Raw genomic sequence first — 18,276 nt, forward strand, 5'->3', positions numbered from 1 at the left:
ACCCCTGCCCCTTCTCGGATGTAAATGTGACTTGAAGGGGAGTGGGGAGAACAAATTTGCTGTGTTTTAAGCTGTTAATATGTATATAGCCTCAGATGAAAATTCCATTTCTACTTTTAAATCCACTTACAGGATAATATTATAACTCAGATGAACAGTGACAGCAAATTGTACATAGCTGTGGAAGTCCCTGTTGTTGCCAACATAGCTATCTAGTGTTTTTTTCTCTTCATTTTAATGGCATTTAATAACTTTTCCATTTTCTTCAAAAATGCATAGCTATTAGCAAAATATAATCTTGCTTTATTTTATTTAGATTTCCAGCATTAATGATGTACAACATTTTGATAACTTTCATGCAAAAAACATGTATCTTAATGCGTTCCATAACACTGAGGATGGACAGTTTGTTTAAAATGGATCACTGTAAAATATGATCTATCAGCATTTTATCATTATCAAAAGATTATTTTAAGACAGCCTAAGCATTATATTTAAAGTAACTGAGACCTTGAATATTTTCGGTGACCCGAATAACAAAGCTATAGCAATACTACATATGTATTTTAGCATTTGTACATATTGTTTAACATATTATTAAATATGAAGGACAAAATGTGTTCTTGCCATTTATTACTCCTTTGGAATGTACAAAGGTGGCTTTGTATAACATCTCAGCCCTGCACTTGTTGGCTTGGGAATATTCAGTGGGACTTATTTGCTAATAATTGTATTTAGAATTCTGCATTCAGAATTTTGTATATGTTTCCCCAAACTGGTTTAGATTTGAAATATGGCATTAGAAACTAAGAAACCAGTCTCCTTGCTCATGACAAAAATGGGATGTGAAGGCCAGATCCAGCCTCTACTTATGATAGCCTTCAGAGATTTTCCAGGGGGAAGTTGAGATATAAAATACAAATGTATTTGCAAAAGAAAAAAACAAGCAAGCAAGAAAAAACAAACTTGTCCCACATTAAGTAATAAGACGCTCAGGCAGAGTCCCCCAAAACAAAATCTGCAAGGTGGTTTAGTATCTGGTGCCTGGACAACCAAAATCTAACCAGTCTGCGGTCTTCTCATGGCCAAATGTTGATTATACACTGAATGTCAGTGGTATACAACAGAACTTCATGTTGTGCATTAGTATAAGCCCATTTTAAATTGTTACATTCACCATCTGTGTAATATTGTTTCTGTGTTGTATTCAGGTAGAGTAAATTAACAGCGTTGTCTCTGAAAGTTGACCCCTATAATTACCCACTTTCCTAGGATTAGGAGAAACCTGGATGCAGGGCTGTTTAGAGACTTCCCGGGGAGCTGTATTTAACCCGCTTTTAATGCCAATTACATTACCAACACTTGTGTGGAGCCTAACAATCAACATTTAGTTCTCACACATCACATTGTTTTAGGTTTCAGGTACGCAATCTGCACCTCTTATCTATCATAGAATTGTAGAGTTGAAAGAGACCACGAGGGTCATCTAGTCTAACCCCCTGCAGTGCAGGAATATTTTGCCCAATGTGGGGCTCGAACTCACGACCCTGAGATTAAGAGTCTGATGCCCTCCTGACTGAGCCCAATAGACTTTGGAACTCTTCTGACAAAACCTTTTCATCCCTCTGGAAAGTGGGAACCCTCAGCATACTTCTTCCAGAGGTATGCAGAATCTGAAATATTTTGTTCAAGCAGCTAACCAGTTACTTGCAATGATTGCTTCCAATTCCACATCTTCAGAGTTGCAGCAGAACGTTTTTACATTTGAAAATATGTATATTTGGACTTTTCTACTGAGTGTTCTAATCAGCTAGATGTGGGTGATAGGCTGAGGCATTATTCTGGATGACTTGATTCCTTTTGAAAACCTTGAGTAGGTCAGAATTGCTGCAGCCTGACCCAATGCATGTTTACTCAAAAGTAAGTCCCATGGTGTTCATGGGTCTTATTCTTGTTTGCCTAAGATTCCAATCTTACTGTAAGACGTATTCTTTCTGCAGTAAGGAGACAACATTAATATGCTCAAAGAACCAGGGGTGCATATTTAGAAGTATGCATTTTTACATGAAAAAATGTATTATAGAGCATTTGAATTTGCTTTCCAGCCTAGGTGTTTTCTCAGCCATGTGCTTTATTATAACTTAAACCCACATTGCTAAAGGGGAACAGTAGAAAACAGGCACAAAAGACCTCAAGTAATTATATGGGTGGTGGAAGCAGGAAAGGAGCATAAGGGACAAAGAGTGAATACTTTCCACATACCCCAGCAGAATCTGCATGCACAAACACACAAATACCTCAATAATATTGTTCAACAAATGCAAAGGAGTGAAGCAGCAATAATAATATATAGCCCCTGGCAATATTGCTAACAGTTATAAAATATCTGTGCTATCTAGAAGGGAAAATTTTAAGCCCTGCACATTCCTGTTTAATAATCGGAATAAGGGGGAAATGTTCTGGCCTTTCAACAATGTGAAGGAGTAGTAAATGGCACAAACGCACATTTTCTTTGTTAACCAACTTTTCTTTTGATCTCCCTCAGTGTATATATCTCAAGTAGCAGATGGACTGCAATAGGTTCGGTCAGGAAATCTATGTCTGGGTGCTGAGATTTCTTTTGCCATCTTGATCTCCACCTTGAAATATGTCAGAAAGATCCTGATTGCCCTTTACATTCTTTAGATACTGCAACACATTTGTTTTCCTGAGGACAGCAACAGGCTCTTCCTTCTCCATCAATCCCAGCAGCAGTTGCTTCATCATTTCTAGAGACTCTTCTCTGCCAGTTCCATCAGAGAGATCGGAGAGGTCTTGGTTCTTTGGTGAGGTCCACACAATGTGTGCCTGCGGGATGTCCCTGCCCACGGCTGTGTGCACTCCTCCCATGGCTTGGTGGAGCCAAATCAGTCGGTTTAACTCTTCACGGAGATTTCCTTTATTATGCAAGAACTGGAATTCTGCCACTCCTCTCTTACTGAAATGTGAAAAAGCCAGTACTGTGCTTGAGAAGCAGAAACACATTCACAACAAAGCAAGAAAATATTCGGGTTACAAACACTTCAGGTTACAGCCTCCACTAACCCAGAAGTAGTACCTCAGGTTAAGAACTTTATTTCAGGATGAGAACAGAAATTGCATGCCGGTGGTGCGGCAGCAGCAGGAGGCCCCATTAGGTAAAGTACCTCAGGTTAAGAACGGACCTTTGGAACAAATTAAGTTCATAACCAGAGGTACCACTGTATTTGTGTGTGTGCTCCATCTTTGTAATAAAGTTGTGGTGTACTCCCTGCTCCATAAACTGGGCTAGGAGAAAAGTGCCTGGACTGATTGAATGCAGGGAGGTAAAAAAAGGGGGGGGGGAGTCATATTTCCTGCTCTATGCACCTATTTTCATGTCAAGACTACCACATACTTTGGCCTGTTTCAGACATAATGGGAAACCATGATTTCCTACTCCATGAAAGAGCCTGTATGAGTCTCAGGTTTCTAGGCATCTCCTTGGCCACAAGGAGATTGGAAGCTTCCATTTTTGAACAAGCCACAGTTCCTCTTTATGCCCAGGCTGGAGAGATTGTAGCGAGAAGTACTAACCTTATGACCAGCAGACCATGTGAGCCTGAGGTTCATGTGGGCTCACTCATGTGGTGAGCAACTGGTTTCCCATTATGTCTAAACCAGGCTAATATATGTGAACACGACAGACATGTGAATAACATATGTAGCTGTCTTCATTGTTTCTGATTTTGCTATGGATTTGTGCTTTGACGTGTTAAAAGAGGTAGCTCTCTCGCCCTTATCATCACTATCTAGGAATGAACAGAAGATCACTTTATGGTTTTCGGAACCATCTTGGAAAGCTCTAACAACAAGAAGACTTTGCCTTTTCCCTTTGCTATCTTGTGACTTTCAGTACAGGATAATCTTGTTTTTAAAAGCACCTTCCAAATGTGTCACATTTTAAAGAAAAATCATTTTAAAAATTACAAACGATGCTAAACATATGTTTGCACAGTGATCTCCTTCAGAAAAATACATTATATTGTAAAGCATTACTGCAATGTTATCATTTTGCATCCAATAGTCAACACAGTACCCCCCCCAAAAAACCCATCATAGTAAAATAAAGCTTATCAAAAATTTGACTAACAAATATTCTTACGTTTTTGTTTCTTGACATGTTGCAAACCAAACAAGAAAAAAAATGGACAAAAATGTTACCATCTGTAGATATCTTTGGGACAAAAGCATCTTCTGTCTTGTAAACTATTAAACAAGATGAAATAAGACGGACATTGAAATGCAACTTGCAGCTATAACATATTCCACTTAAATAATGGATAGTAAAATTAAACCGTAGTGGCTGATAGTAAGTATTGGCCTGAAATATATAATTTTAAAAAAAATATTATTCTTTGCCTTTTCATATTTACTGTGACAACAAAAGCCAAATAATTCCGTAGTGCATTTTATTTGTATATTAGGACACAAAAGGTTTTAATTTGAAATAGTAGAAAACCATCTTTTAAATATATATTCCAAATATTCCTGTCATAAATATATTACTGCAATCTTCACTCAGGTTAGTATAGCCTATGAAAATCAATAGCATAATATGTATATAAAATTGTTTGCTTTTGGAGGGAACAAAACAAATATTCTGATCTGAACCATAACTGGTTTTCTAGAAATATGTGAATACACAAAATACATCCTGAATGGCACAAGCCATTGGTTCAATTTTTCCAGTACTGTAATCACTTATTTGAGATATATTTGTATAGCTACATATAACCGACAATATCTTAATTAAATATTAGTTGAAATAAAATATTTAACAGTGCAACCCTATACATGTCTACTCAGAAATAAGTTCAATGGGGCTTATGTCCTGGTAAGTGTATATAGAGTTTTAAGCCCAACAGGTTAAAAATAGCAGTGGAATGTAGAGTACTTACTATTTCTTCTTGGATTGGAGTATGGTAAAGTTGATTTGGGGAGTCTTACTTGTTGCTAGCAGATCTCTAGTGAGCCTCCTCCTGCAGTGACAGTGTTCGCCTTCCTAGCTTCTTTTATAGTTCTGTAGCTGCACTTAACAATAGGGATGAGCTGCGCATCATGTTCTATGACTAAGATCTTTTCCTCCTTGTATAAATGAAAGATGTGCTTCTCCCAGAGACAATCACCCTTGGACAATAAAGTTTACTATTTGGCTAGTGATTAAGACACTGGGACCTCCTGTTTTTGAAATATCTCTCATCCTGTCATTTTCATAGGATCGTAAAATCATGCTATGGAGGTTGGGATCAATAGCAAGGCTGAAGATTTGGAGACTTTTTATCACTGGGGGACTTATTCCAGCCATTACTTGCTGGATAACTTTTGATATAATTTCTGGATCAGCACCACATGTTTAAGGCAAGAATCAGCTTGATTTTTCTAGAAGGCAGCTGGAGAAGTGGAGAACTGACCATATGAACAAGGCAAGGAGGAATCTTCCTCTTCTTGACATGTTATTGTCAGATTTTGAATTGGACCAGGATTTACAACGGTGCATGGTCACAATAAGCCTTCAGTGCCATGGCTCAGCCTGGAAATATGAAGTGGGATATTAATATATCCAACTAAAAATGGAGAAACATAAATCAAACTACTTGCTCAGTAGAAATTAAAGACATACGGTACTTCACACAGCCCACCCCAAATTTCGGGTTGATGTTTATCAGTCTTGGTTGAACTATGGCAGCCTCAATGGCAAACAAATATTCAGAATGCTCCCAGTGAAGTCTCCTGCATCCACCCAGTGTCACCAACAGTAACTTGCAAACTGACCCATAATCCCATCCACAGATCAGAAATGTGTGCAGATGGGGCATAGCTAGAGTCAGAAGATGCAGGGCTGTGAGGGCTCACCTAAATACTTTCCCAGCGGTGCTATCTCGGCAGGCCTGCTCTTCTTTGAGCTTTGATATAAGGCAGCAACCTGCTATTCTGAACATCAGAACTGATCTTACATATGTGCCTCTCAGCTTTGCACAGAAAAAGAATTCTGCTGCCTTCATCTATCGTTTATTTGACGTTCTCAGTTTTCCCTCTTTATAGTTGTTTGTCTAGTGCAGGGATTCCCAAACTTGGCTCTCCAGATGTTTGGGGACTACAGTTTCATCATCCCTGACCACTAGTCCTGTTAGCTAGGGATGATGGGAGTTGTAGTCCCAAAAACATCTGGAGGGCCGAGTTTGGGGATGCCTGTTCTAGTGGATTTTAGGCTCAGAGCAGCACCTTCAGAGCTCCCCAAACCCCTCATTCCTCCCATCACAGGGTTCTTTTCATAGATAAATAAATCACAGCTCTATTCCCCTTGGTTCCTGTCCCCTTGCCCCAACCTCCACTCCACTGCCAGGTAAATGAGTCTGCTTCTTTTCCCAGTACAATACCCTTTCAGAGCAAGTTCGTGCTCCTGAAGCTTTTAGACCCATGTCAGTCTCTTCTCTGTGGTAAAGGTGAGTTTCTCTGGGTGCATCTGAGGCCTGTCCCTCCTCTGCTTGCTGCTTCTCCGCTCTATAGTCCAGTGGTGAAGGCAACAGCACATGCATGGCACAGCCACCTGCGGCTGGCGCAAGTTCACTTCCATTTAGGCCAGAGTCAGCAGAGAGTGGACATCACCAGCAGCTACTTGCAGTATTGCCTCTCAGATTTGGATTTCCAAGACACCTTTCAAGAATTACGGCACAAATAAAATAAGACAATAGAAATGCAGAGCAAATAATATAATACCAGCAGCTAAGCAATCCTGAGCAGAGCCAGTACCTCACAACCTGGACTTCTGCTGGCACAACAGGATTTCCTCTATGCCTGCCCACTGCCCATCTACTCAATGATTCCCAAAGTGTCCAACACAGATTCTGGGAGTTTGCAGCAGCTGAAAGGTGAGGGTGAGAGGACAGGAAAGCATGGCTGAAAGCCCATTTTGATAGCATACGGACACCATTGAATGTCATATATATTTTCTATGCAGTCATATTGGTATAGCTGTTTGTGCCTCATTGCAGCTACAGTTAAATGTAGGATTGTTTTCATGATGTTAATAACATAAAAAGTAGTAGCCAAATACCAATGTACAGACCTAACTGGTTCTGCCTTGTACCATCTGGGGCTAGAATTGTTTATTTTGAGCCATTGTGTTCATCAGCTAATCACTACAGGCTTCTAGCTTTGTAACAACTCTGCTCCTGGCGTAAGAGCCATTTATTGAAAAGGTCAAAACTTGTAACCAATTAAAGATTTAAATTGAGGTTGCTAAATTGGTTGCTAAACTCTTGTGATCTCTTTTTAGTTTCCAGGACACCCAAAAAGTTAACGTAAATGATGTGCCTGCCACAGCAGAGCTTTCTAGTTACGTGTTTCCAGGCTAATAAGCACTAGCCATAGCCAAGTCTAAAACATCTGATCTTTATAACCACCTTTATGTAATTGAGGGGCAACTATCATTATCATAAGAACTATGATTCCATTTGTCTGAGCAAGTGAATGTCAGCCAGAGAAATTGAAAGATGCTCATTGAATGACAACTTAAAGCATTCTATCATAGACAGTGTGTGCTGCCATGGCTACTCAATTCCACTACCCTTGGGAAGTTGCATTATAGGAAATATCTCAGCAGCTCTACTTTTAGAGAATGGGTGTTGCAACCAGCAGCATTTTTAACTCCCGCAGTAGTAGTTATGGAAGCTTCAAACTGTGCTGGCCTTCACTGAACAATACTTACCAGATGGTTACAAGCTGGCTTCCAGTACTGAGTTCAAGAGTATCCCAGGATTGGATAAAAGTGTCTAAAGAAGTGGAGCATATTGCAGGACAAAAAATCCATGCTAAATCCTAAACCTGCCCTCCATTTTTATCTTTGAAGACTCCATAAAGATGTGATTATATTAACTGTGGCTAAATCCACCACAGAAAAGCTGTGGAGGATTTTGAAAGCAAACTTTAAGTTGGACCGGTGGCAGCAGCTCTGAAACTTGTGTAGCTTTGAATGAGAAACTGGCCCATTATGTGTCAGCATATCAAAATAATTAGACAATTTCTATGCTGTGCACATCAACTTTATTAAATAGTTACCAAAGAACCTGAGCTTTGGCCTCTGGCAATGTAAGGGAACGTAAAGCAAGATATTATGGTTTGATACAACATACGTAATCAGTGATTCAGGTAATGTAGCCATGTTGGTCTGTCGTAATAAATAACAATGATGAAAGATTTAAAAAAAAATAATTGAAAGATGTTCCAGTAGCACTTTAAAGACCAACTAAGTATAAGCTTTCTAGGTATGAGCTTTTATGTAATCAGTGTTTTCTTATTTTTGAAATGGTATGTATATTTCTCTAAATTGTTGATGCGTTTCTTTCAAATAAATAAAATGCCTCCCTTTCTCTGCCAAATGTTTTGCATTTGATGTACATTTCAATGACCAGGTGTGTACCCAAGTTTCAGTTTCCTTGGAATGAGGAACAGCAGAGACTATGGTGTCTTTAGGATCAATGGTTTATATACATATATACAACCTGGCGTGCCTGGCGTGCTCTGGTCCATGGGGTCACAAAGAGTCGGACACGACTAAACAATAACAAAACAACAACCTGTGGCTGAGACAGAAATCAGGCATAGTTCTGTCTTCCAGCTTCTAGCTTACATCACTCAACTCTCAATTCTCGCTTTGTCTTTCTAACAAAGGGAGTGGGGGACCCACGTATTTGTTATCTGGCACAGAACCACTTCCTTTGTTACCTAATGGCCCATACTTAGAGAGTCATTACCTCACCAGGAACCTAACCTGGCTATTCCAGAAATTGAATCAATGCTGCCTCCAGGAATTAGAAGGAAGCTCAGGCATACAACCTACCCCACCTAACTCATAAAACTATATTAAGAGCACGTGACATGTCCAGCTTTTTACATAGCATTCATGCGAAACACAAAACTAGTTGCCTCCATATGTCTGCTATCTTTATAGGCCTTGTGGCCTTCTGGGGTTTTAACCTAGAATAACTTCAGACTACTCTACAACAGAAAGCACTCCTGTGTGGGTGACAAAATAGCAGAGGAGCTATGGATTATTCAGATAGAAAACTGTGGGGAAACAGTTAAGACAGACAGGCTTTTAGCTCCAGAAAAGCAAACAGGTTTCTTTGTTTGCCACTAGATGGCAGACCAACAGGGTCACGCATACTACAATGCAATCTACCAAATGTAAGGATTCACAAAAGTGTACTTTTAGAAGTATAAGTCCCAAAGAGGAGGAAGAAGAGGTCACACAACAGAACACTCACATGGAAATAGGATATTTCTTTCACCACATGGCAATAAGCCTGCAGAAAGGACCCTGTTTAAGATGCTCAGGGAATACTTTTTTTTTTTTTGCCAAGCAACTGAGAGGGATTAGGACAACACACGAAAAGGGGAACCACAGCTACACACTATCACACACTGCTAGGACTATCCCATAGTGGTGCCCTACACAGGAATCAGAGTTGCGAAGCAGGTGGTGGGATTTTGAACCCCACTGAGGGAAAATGGCCTCACTCTTGCATACCTAGCCAAAAACTGTTAGATTACAGGGGGGCCAACTTGAATAAAATATTTGGGGACCTAGGTAAGCCCTTCCCCACATAATCACATGATGGGCACACCCACACTATTTGAAGGGCAATGCCCATCAACTTTCTGTGGGGTGGTGCCCCCCGAAATATTCTCTTGGCGGGACCTCAGCCCCTAGGAGTTGGCAGGCAGCATCCCAAAACACTTTGCCCTCATCACCTCTCCGCACAACTTGCCAGCCAACGGACTGCCTCATCTGTCACAGCAGGGGCAATAACCACCCCACACTTGCCTTTAGGGCCTGCATCCCACCTAACCGAACACAGAATGGAGGTACCACTCGCTCCGACAGCATCCGATTCCTTGTCCTTCCTATTCTGAGGCCAGCTGAAGCCAGATCAGGTGTGGGAACGGGGTTCCTATCTAGCAACCCCTCTAGGAACAAAGTCACAGCACAGTTGGCAAAAGTATAGCTTTTTTCGTACAGCACCTGGGATGGGCAACACCTATGCAAAGGGAAAACATAGCTCTTCGGAAACAAGCCCCACTTTGTAAATCGTTAGGAGAAAAGAATCAGAACTGAGGCCGCCTTAAATTCCCTTTTAAGGATTAATGGCGAGGTGGGTTCCCTCCACAATCCAGTGCGGGTTCAGGTTAAAGCTGAAGCGAGAGATGCCGCGCTTCTAAAACAGGGACGCCCTTTAATACAAAGAGCTCATCCGGGAAATTTGAAAAGCGGTTGCGTCGAAGTGGAAATGGAGCAGTTGACACCTCCCGCCCCACACGTTTCCACCATAAGCCCTGAGCCTCCGTGAGGCACTGTCGGCCCCGCCCCACCCATTCTCTCCCCCCTCCCCGCCCCACCTATTCTCTGGTTGCCACGGTGACAGTGGCCCGGCCTACTGGGCAAATAGGAGCAGGCACTACTAAGCGAACAAGAAGCGTCAGGAAGGATCTGCTCCTTGAGGCGGAGCCGTCTCTCTGAGAAAGGGGGTAGGGCGCAAGGAACCGTCGATCACCGGAGAAGCGACGTGCAATTGGTAAGAATCCTGGTCACGTGCTAGATGGGCAGGACATATATAAACTCGGGGTGTGTAGGCGCCTTCCGCCATTTTGTCCAGTGCGACGAAGTGGGAGAGGCGGCGGAATCGAGTCTTGGCGGGAAAACGGGCGACGCAGCGATCGAGCTCGGTGGCTGAGGGGCGAGAAGCGAGGGAGACTGCGGAGGCGACCGAAAAATAATAATCATAAAACCGTGTAGCGGTTACTCGTGAGAGTCGGTCACACTCCTGGCCCGGCAGCCGGTGAGGGAGGGGCTTGGTCGGGATGGAAGGCCTCGCGGTTGCGGCAGCGGACAAAGAGCCGCCGCCATTTTGTGTGGTTGAAATAACGTCAGGTCTCCCGCCGGGATGTTGGACCCGGGGAGGAGATGAAAGGGGAGGCGGACTGCCTGAGCCTGAGGGGCGGCGTGGTGGGCATTATATGCGCAAGCTCGAGTCGAACCGAGGGAGAATTGTGAGGGCCAGAGGCCGCCGCGATGGGCGGGAAACCGCTCAGTAGTAGGCGCGCCAGTTACCCAAGGCGTAAGAAGCCCTTTTCGTCTCCTCGTGAGCGAGCAGCCCGAGGCCCAGCTCAAATCACCACAGGCTGCCTTGATGGGGACCTGCTTTGGGGATCTAAACACAACATGCCCTTCCAAGACGAGTTGTCAACCCCTGGATGCCCTCAAATGGGGGAAAGGATCGGCAACTCCTTTCTTATATCGAGGTCTCTTAATTTTGACTTCGCTTGTGTGTTTTAAGGGCCCGGAGTATGGGTCTTCAATATAAGATATTAATACCTTGGAACAATGGATTATATTTCTAAAGTAGATAAGATGGACTTGAATGTATGAATAGTTATGCGTTGTAAGTCAAATCATCTGCACTGTATTTTCAAAATCATGAGCCTGTTTCAAATACCTTATAACCCAAAAGGTTCCCTAACTATTTAATAAATATGAACAGAAGGCAAACCAGTTTTTCCTTGCATGTCTTTCAGAGATGCATCGTGATTCGTGTCCACTGGACTGCAAGGTTTATGTAGGTAACCTTGGGAACAATGGCAACAAAACTGAATTGGAACGAGCTTTTGGCTACTATGGACCACTACGTAGTGTGTGGGTTGCTAGGAATCCCCCTGGTTTTGCTTTCGTTGAATTTGAGGACCCACGTGATGCTGCTGATGCAGTCAGAGAACTAGATGGGAGGTAAAAATTCACTTATATTTGGGTTGAGCTTATGTGTATACTCTGATCTATTAATGTGATATGCTGCTTTGATTGAAAAGAAAATTGGTCACAAGTAGCCTGGCTTCTGTACTTGGAGATCCAAAAGAAATATAACTGATTTTCTGTGGGAGCTAGTGGGGCTGGGAAGTAATTCTTACTAACAGTCTGTTAAATTTGTGTGAAATGTAATCCTTTGCTTGTGTTAGAAGAGTTTATTTTGAGTACAGTTTAAACATGTTGCATATTATTCCTGAGTTTCTAGACTTTGCACAGCTATCAAGTTTTGGAAACACTGGTTGTGAGCTCTTGTGATTCTGAGTGCCCTGTTTCAAACATTTAATATTTTTTTTAAATGGAAATATGCTCAACATTGCAGGCTCTTAATGGCTCAGTCTGTAGCTGAATTTCACTCATGTTGATTTAAAAACATTTTTATTTTGACATCTATAATAAGCCTGAAGCTGAATATGCGTTCTATATGATCAAAACAATTTTAAGTGCTGGCTGCTTCTTAGGAGTGAAATACTGGTCCCCAGTCTAATTTTCAGTTAAACAAAACAAAATTCGACTGACTTGGTATGGTTTTGTGTTGAAGTTTAAATAACTAGGGAAATACAGGGGCACTAGTTGAAGTGTCTGGCTTAGTTTTATTAGGCTATTAGAACTAACAACTCTTCCCTTTTTCTCTTAGAACACTTTGTGGGTGTCGTGTCAGGGTTGAACTCTCCAATGGTGAAAAACGTAGTCGGAACCGTGGTCCACCTCCCTCATGGGGTAGACGTCCTCGAGATGACTATCGTAGGAGAAGTCCTCCACCTCGCCGCAGGTATTTAGGAGCAAAGAATTTGTATAGTAATGTTTGGCAGTATTACCATTTGGCATAATAGACTTTTTTTAAAAAAGAAAAAATGCTTGTCTATACCTACCCAGACACAGAATTTTAAAGCATTGAATATATGTTAGAGGGATACATTGTGTTGAACACTGACTTTTATCCTTAGGTGTCTATACCAGTTGATAGTGCCCTCTAACATGGATTATCATCTTTCCTTCTGAAGTCTGTTCATCTTCTAGTCACTTTCTTTTTCTTCCCAGTACTCCAACTTGGTTTTTTTTGCTTTTCTTTACACCATTGTTGTAAACATTGCATACAACAGCTTGGCTTTTCCACCTACTTGAGATTTTTCCACTTTAGCACAATGATGCCAGGCAGGCAACTGTTTTAAAAATGCTGAAGCAATGAACAGTTGCTTAGCTAAATCTGACAATAGTAAATCTGTTGAAATAAGACCAACTTTTGAGTTATGCAGGAATAAATTTCAAAATAAAGCAGGTTTTTTACAAGTAATGCATTCTCTGACCCTGACAGATTGGTTGGGTGTTTATTAGTCGTACTTAAGGTCTTTATTTCTGCAAGGGCTGATTTTAGCCTGTTTCAGGTAAATGAAGTCCATACAAGATAAGAGAGTGAAATCTGTTCCCTTTCACTGTAGAACACAATAGGAGTATTTGTTAGCTAATAGATGGTTGTACTGATGGCTTGTTTTTCATTTTTTTATGCTTTTTTTGGTCCATCTATTAATAAAAATGAACCCGTTACAGAGTCACCATCATGTCTCTTCTCACCACCCTCTGAGTCTGCATTAGCCAGTCAACTAGCCCTTTCAGCGTCATGTGACCAGCGCGCCCCATTCAGCTTGGCTGGTGTCGTTTCACATGACCCAGGCATGGCCAGTCGTCAGGTTGCACCGCCCTTTGGTTCCCGAGCATGCTGTTTTCTCTCAGCCTTCTCTCCAACCTTAACCAAATCGGCAGCAGCCACCTCGACCGCCCACACATTCCCGGCCAATCAGCTCAGCTGTTTATTTACCAAATGTCTTCACAACAACTGCAGCAGCAGCCTTCGGCTAACAAAAAAGCAGGAAAAATCCACAACACCCCCTTCGCCAACCAACTAAATACAACGCAACATCTGGCAAAACCTTTTCAGCAAATTCTTCTTGGCAGTCAGTCCGGCAGCCTCACCTCACCATTTCTAGCTTGTTGAAACCAAAAACTAGTAAGTTTTTCCTGCTTATACAGTTTACTGCTGGTAAAAATAAGGAGTAAGCGGCTTATAAGTAATTACTTTTTCTCAATCAAAGGCTGGCTGTGCATAATTTCGTGGTAACATACATATGTTGCTTGAGCAAAACTTTTAAGGGTGTTAAGGAAACTTAATATAAGAAACTAAACTGCAGTATATTTGCATGCGAGATGGCAAACTACATTTAATTGCTAACTTAGTTCTTCCTTGCAAAAATCTGCCAACTCCTTTCACCTTTAAACTGTTTTACTAACAGTTTTCGGAACTTAAAACAATTACTTTGGGGTTAAACTGGGCAAACTAAGGTTCTTTAGACTAAACACACTATGACATTTTAAATTTTTACATTCACAAATATGCAGTTCTAATGGTGTTTAATGGCTTTGTCACGGTGTGCGTTAGTCTTTGACTTGGTACCTTGTGTCCTGTTGCGGACTTTTACCTTGCATGGGTTCCAAAATACTGGTTTATACCAATTTTGGGACTACTTGTGGGACATTAGTATAGTGTTCTAGGCAGTGGATTTAGTTGAGATGGAAGTGCTGCATTGGACAGGTTTGCTTATGACATGGTGTTAGTTAAAGCAAACTCATGGTTGGAAGCGTGCTGATCACACTTGAGTTTTTAATGCCTGAATCTTTCCATTTTGCTGGACGATGAGTGCCATGTTATTTGGCACATTCACTGGGCCCAACAGTGACTTGACAAGTTGGGAATTGCCTCGCCCCACTAATGTTGAATTGATGAAAATACTCACTTTTCTATTTTTGATTGTAGATCTCCACGAAGGAGAAGCTTCTCCCGTAGCCGCAGCAGGTAAACTATTGGTGCCGCATTTGGGTTGTCTAGATAATGGGTAGGCAAACTAAGACCCAGGGGCCGGATCTGGCCCAATCTCCTTCTAAATCCGGCCCACGGACGGTCCGGGAATCTGCATGTTTTTACATGAGTAGAATGTGTCCTTTTATTTAAAATGCACCTCTGGGTTATTTGTGGGGCATAGGAATTCGTTCATTTTTTATTTTTTTCAAAATATAGTCCACCCGTCCCCACCCCCTTAAACAGATGGCTCTGTGGTGCAGATGGCACAGGTGTGACATTTCATAGCCCAAAGGATAGTTGAATTATACACTTGAAGTGCCATAAATCTCTGACTCCTTTGAAAGTGTACTTGGCCAGCACAGTTGTCAGTATGCTGTGTAAAATGCATGCCAAATGTGTTTATTAAAGTATAGTCTAATCTGAATTCAGCTTTAAACAATTTAAAAGTGTGTTTTTTTCTGCCATCAAATGCTGTGATAAACTAAAATACCTTTCGTTTTGAATCCAGTATCAATGATGAATTACATATTATTCTAAAATGTGCCTCATAAATTAAGATTTTCAAGCATGTTTACAAGCACTGTACTAGTTAATGCATTGATAGCATGTGTTGCTCAAATAGAAAGTAAAACCTGTGCACATACATTAGTATGTTATAGCCATTAATTTGCAACATATTTAAAAATATGAATTTAAGCTACAAGAAAAAGGTTATTCAAGGAGTGAGATTTGAGTATGCTGTTTTTCAAGAATTGCATGAAAAATATATTCTCTTGAAATCCTGATTATTCCTTTTATAGGTCCCTTTCTAGAGATAGAAGGAGAGAGAGATCACTGTCAAGGGAGAGAAATCATAAGCCTTCCCGTTCATTTTCCAGATCTCGTAGGTAAGAAAACTTCCATAACCTTAATGTCTGAATACAGAGTTTAATTCTGTAGCATATTTACTAGAGAAATGTCATTTTCACTAGTGCACTAATTAAAAGCCTTATAATAGGTCAATTTGTCTAGTTGAAATTTCAGGTGTATGTTTAAATAACGATACTGAACTACTTCCATTGTTTGACTGAGAATCTCAATGTATATTCTATCTAGCCGTTCCAGGTCAAATGACAGGAAATAGAACTTCAGGAACAGCAGTGTACAGGAAGTCATATTAGATCTGAAGAAAGGAGTATGTGAAAGGAGTATGTACAGAACATTGTTTTCTTTTAAGACTTCATAAGCTTGGTGCATTTTTAAAATGTTTTAGCTGTCAAATTTTGTTTTTCTTGTCTCTTGTAACAGGTGACAAATGTAACAGTTGTGAATCTGTATATGGTTCTGAGCAGGTCATATGAAGTGTAATAACTTGTTGCTTTACAGTGTACCCTTAAGCATAACTTTGATTTGCATTAATGTTTAGCTAATAACCTTGCATAGACTTACCAAATAAAACCTCAAAAGCCATGCAAGTGGCAAATGTTCTTCATATAAATATTGTGTTCTGGAATCTCTGCAGGATCTAAACTTGAAAGGAAGTACACAACACACATGACCTTTTAATCCTGAGCATTTGCTACAATCACAAATGGGCAATCTATGCAGGGTGAGAGCAGGGTTAATGGACAGGATAAAACCAATAGTAAGCAAAAGAGTTATGAAAGCCTTGTGGGAGCTATATGTTTTTGATACTGTTTTACAAGTTCTGATTTATACCAGTTTAGTCAGAACTACCTTCTACCATGTAAAAGTGTAGATTAAGTTTTGTATCTTTGTGTGGATCAGTACTTACTGCTGAAATGTGAACTGCCTAATCTGTTCATTATAGAGCAGACCAAAAGAACAGATGATTAGCTTAAAGGATTTGGGTGCATAAGGGTACATTGTAGATGCGAAATTTTCTTATTGTGCATAAGTTGTCATGTCACTGTAAACTCTTTGAGATCTTTGGATTAAAATTTTGGTTACAAATCGTTCTAAGTATTTAACTTTCGTATTTTGACAAACTTTCGTGCAAATATAACATTCAGATGGACTTGTGTACAGTTTAATTCAAATCTGTTATTGTGAACAATTTGAAGCCATAATCAAATTTCACTGTGTTAATGTTTGGATAAAGAGCTATTCAGAGAACGTTCATATGTAAGTAACAGACCACACATAGTTCCTTTTAAAATACCTCTTCAAATACCTAGAGGCAATTGCCTCAGTCATCATCTATGGTAATACATGGTTACTTACTACAACACATTCACAACAAGTTACAATAATGATTGGCTTAGCATGCTGCACTCCAATGAGCATTCATTTTAGTAATGAAGCACTCAAACTTGTATACCAAAAGTGAACTTGCTACGCAGGGATTCAAGTTAAGCATAAAAATTAAGCTTTGTAATGCCGACAAAGCTTTAAATGCTCTGCATTAAAACAAATGTTGCATGCAACGTTTATCCATTGGTCTTGTGCCCAGAAAATAATTGGTCTTGTGAATTTTAGATTAAATCCATACTACTTGAAAACATTTGGTTTAATTTCATTATCTAGCCTTTTAAGGAAAATTACATGGTCATCCAAAGATTGTTAATGTTTAATATTCTATCTTAAACGGCTTCAAAAAGGGGAAATGCATGCTTCATTAAAGACTTGTCTTGCAGAGTTCCATTGTGCCTTGTCAACCTATGTGGATTAAATCCTCCTGGTAAATTTATTGGTTAAAAAATGATTACCTCTGGTGGCTTCCTGGTCCCCTTTTTATTCTTCGTGCAGTACAAATGTTTCCTTTGCCTGGCAAGCTTGCATCTGGGTCTGGTGATGCTCATCTGTACCTATGATGGATGTGAATTGTGCATTCCCACTCCCAGTGCCTAAAACAACTGGTATAAGCATACAAAGGGGGAAGAAGTCACATTCTCAAATTGGTATTGAAATTTAAGGGAGTTTTGGGTATAATGAGAGGTGCACATGTACTCTTCAATGTAGCTGTCAACATCTCATTGTCAAGGCAATTTAAGTCCACAGAGAAGTGCATCGTTCTTCACAAAATGGCAATAGTATACAAACAGCTTATTCTACTTTTAGAAGAAATTGTACCATCAAGTGATGTTTGCTTTCTCTTGCCCTAGGCACGTGGCAACAGTTGGTTTCTTTGGATATGCATCATAAAGTTGTAATAAGCTAAAATTGCTATTGTGGGCTCCTACTGAGTAGCTAGGAGATACTCTCTGGCTGAAAAATGGTTACTTGACTGCCTACAGCAGTAATCTTTGCTAGTAGAACATGCAAAGTAATTGTAATGACAAGCCTTTGTGCTATATAGCTGTAGGTGTGCCCTGACGCTATAACCCAAAGAATGTTGCCAAAGAAGAATTCCTGAAGTGGTAACCTATCCATACCTTTTGGCTTGCCTTACTCTTACATATGTGGAGGAGACAACGATGTTAACTTCATAACCATGTGATTTATTACAAGCAGTGTGCTTAAAACAAAACCCATTATAAAAAGCTCTTAACTGGTGATTAGGTAC

General features: G+C 40.4%; 2 protein-coding genes across 11 annotated transcripts; one reads left to right on the plus strand and one right to left on the minus strand.

The window, feature by feature from the left end:
• Positions 1–228: 228 nt before the first annotated feature.
• On the minus strand, positions 229–10,647 carry LOC308479781 (parathyroid hormone 4-like). Of its 10 annotated transcripts, none has more exons than XM_081010642.1 (4): positions 10,459–10,647; positions 4,959–6,714; positions 4,163–4,266; positions 229–2,977 (listed from the first exon to the last, which is right to left on the minus strand). In XM_081010642.1, the coding sequence occupies exons 3-4, from the start codon at positions 4,249–4,251 to the stop codon at positions 2,596–2,598; spliced, it is 471 nt and encodes a 156-aa protein (XP_080866768.1). In that variant the 5' UTR covers positions 4,252–4,266; positions 4,959–6,714; positions 10,459–10,647; the 3' UTR covers positions 229–2,595. The 10 variants fall into 10 exon arrangements, with proteins under 10 accessions (XP_080866768.1, XP_080866764.1, XP_080866769.1 ...); XM_081010638.1 differs by having other exon boundaries at positions 4,959–6,922; XM_081010643.1 differs by lacking the exon at positions 10,459–10,647 and adding an exon at positions 8,480–10,407.
• A 72-nt stretch (positions 10,648–10,719) lies between these two features.
• SRSF3 (serine and arginine rich splicing factor 3) lies at positions 10,720–16,729 on the plus strand. Its single transcript, XM_081010635.1, has 6 exons — positions 10,720–10,898; positions 11,635–11,842; positions 12,555–12,689; positions 14,727–14,765; positions 15,572–15,658; positions 15,867–16,729. Exons 2-6 carry the CDS (start codon positions 11,637–11,639, stop codon positions 15,892–15,894), a joined length of 495 nt encoding a protein of 164 aa, XP_080866761.1. The 5' UTR covers positions 10,720–10,898; positions 11,635–11,636; the 3' UTR covers positions 15,895–16,729.
• The last annotated feature ends 1,547 nt before the right edge of the window (positions 16,730–18,276 follow it).

Source organism: Podarcis pityusensis (genome assembly GCF_964106645.2).
Source record: "Podarcis pityusensis genome assembly, chromosome: 6".
Lineage (NCBI taxonomy): Eukaryota > Metazoa > Chordata > Lepidosauria > Squamata > Lacertidae > Podarcis > Podarcis pityusensis.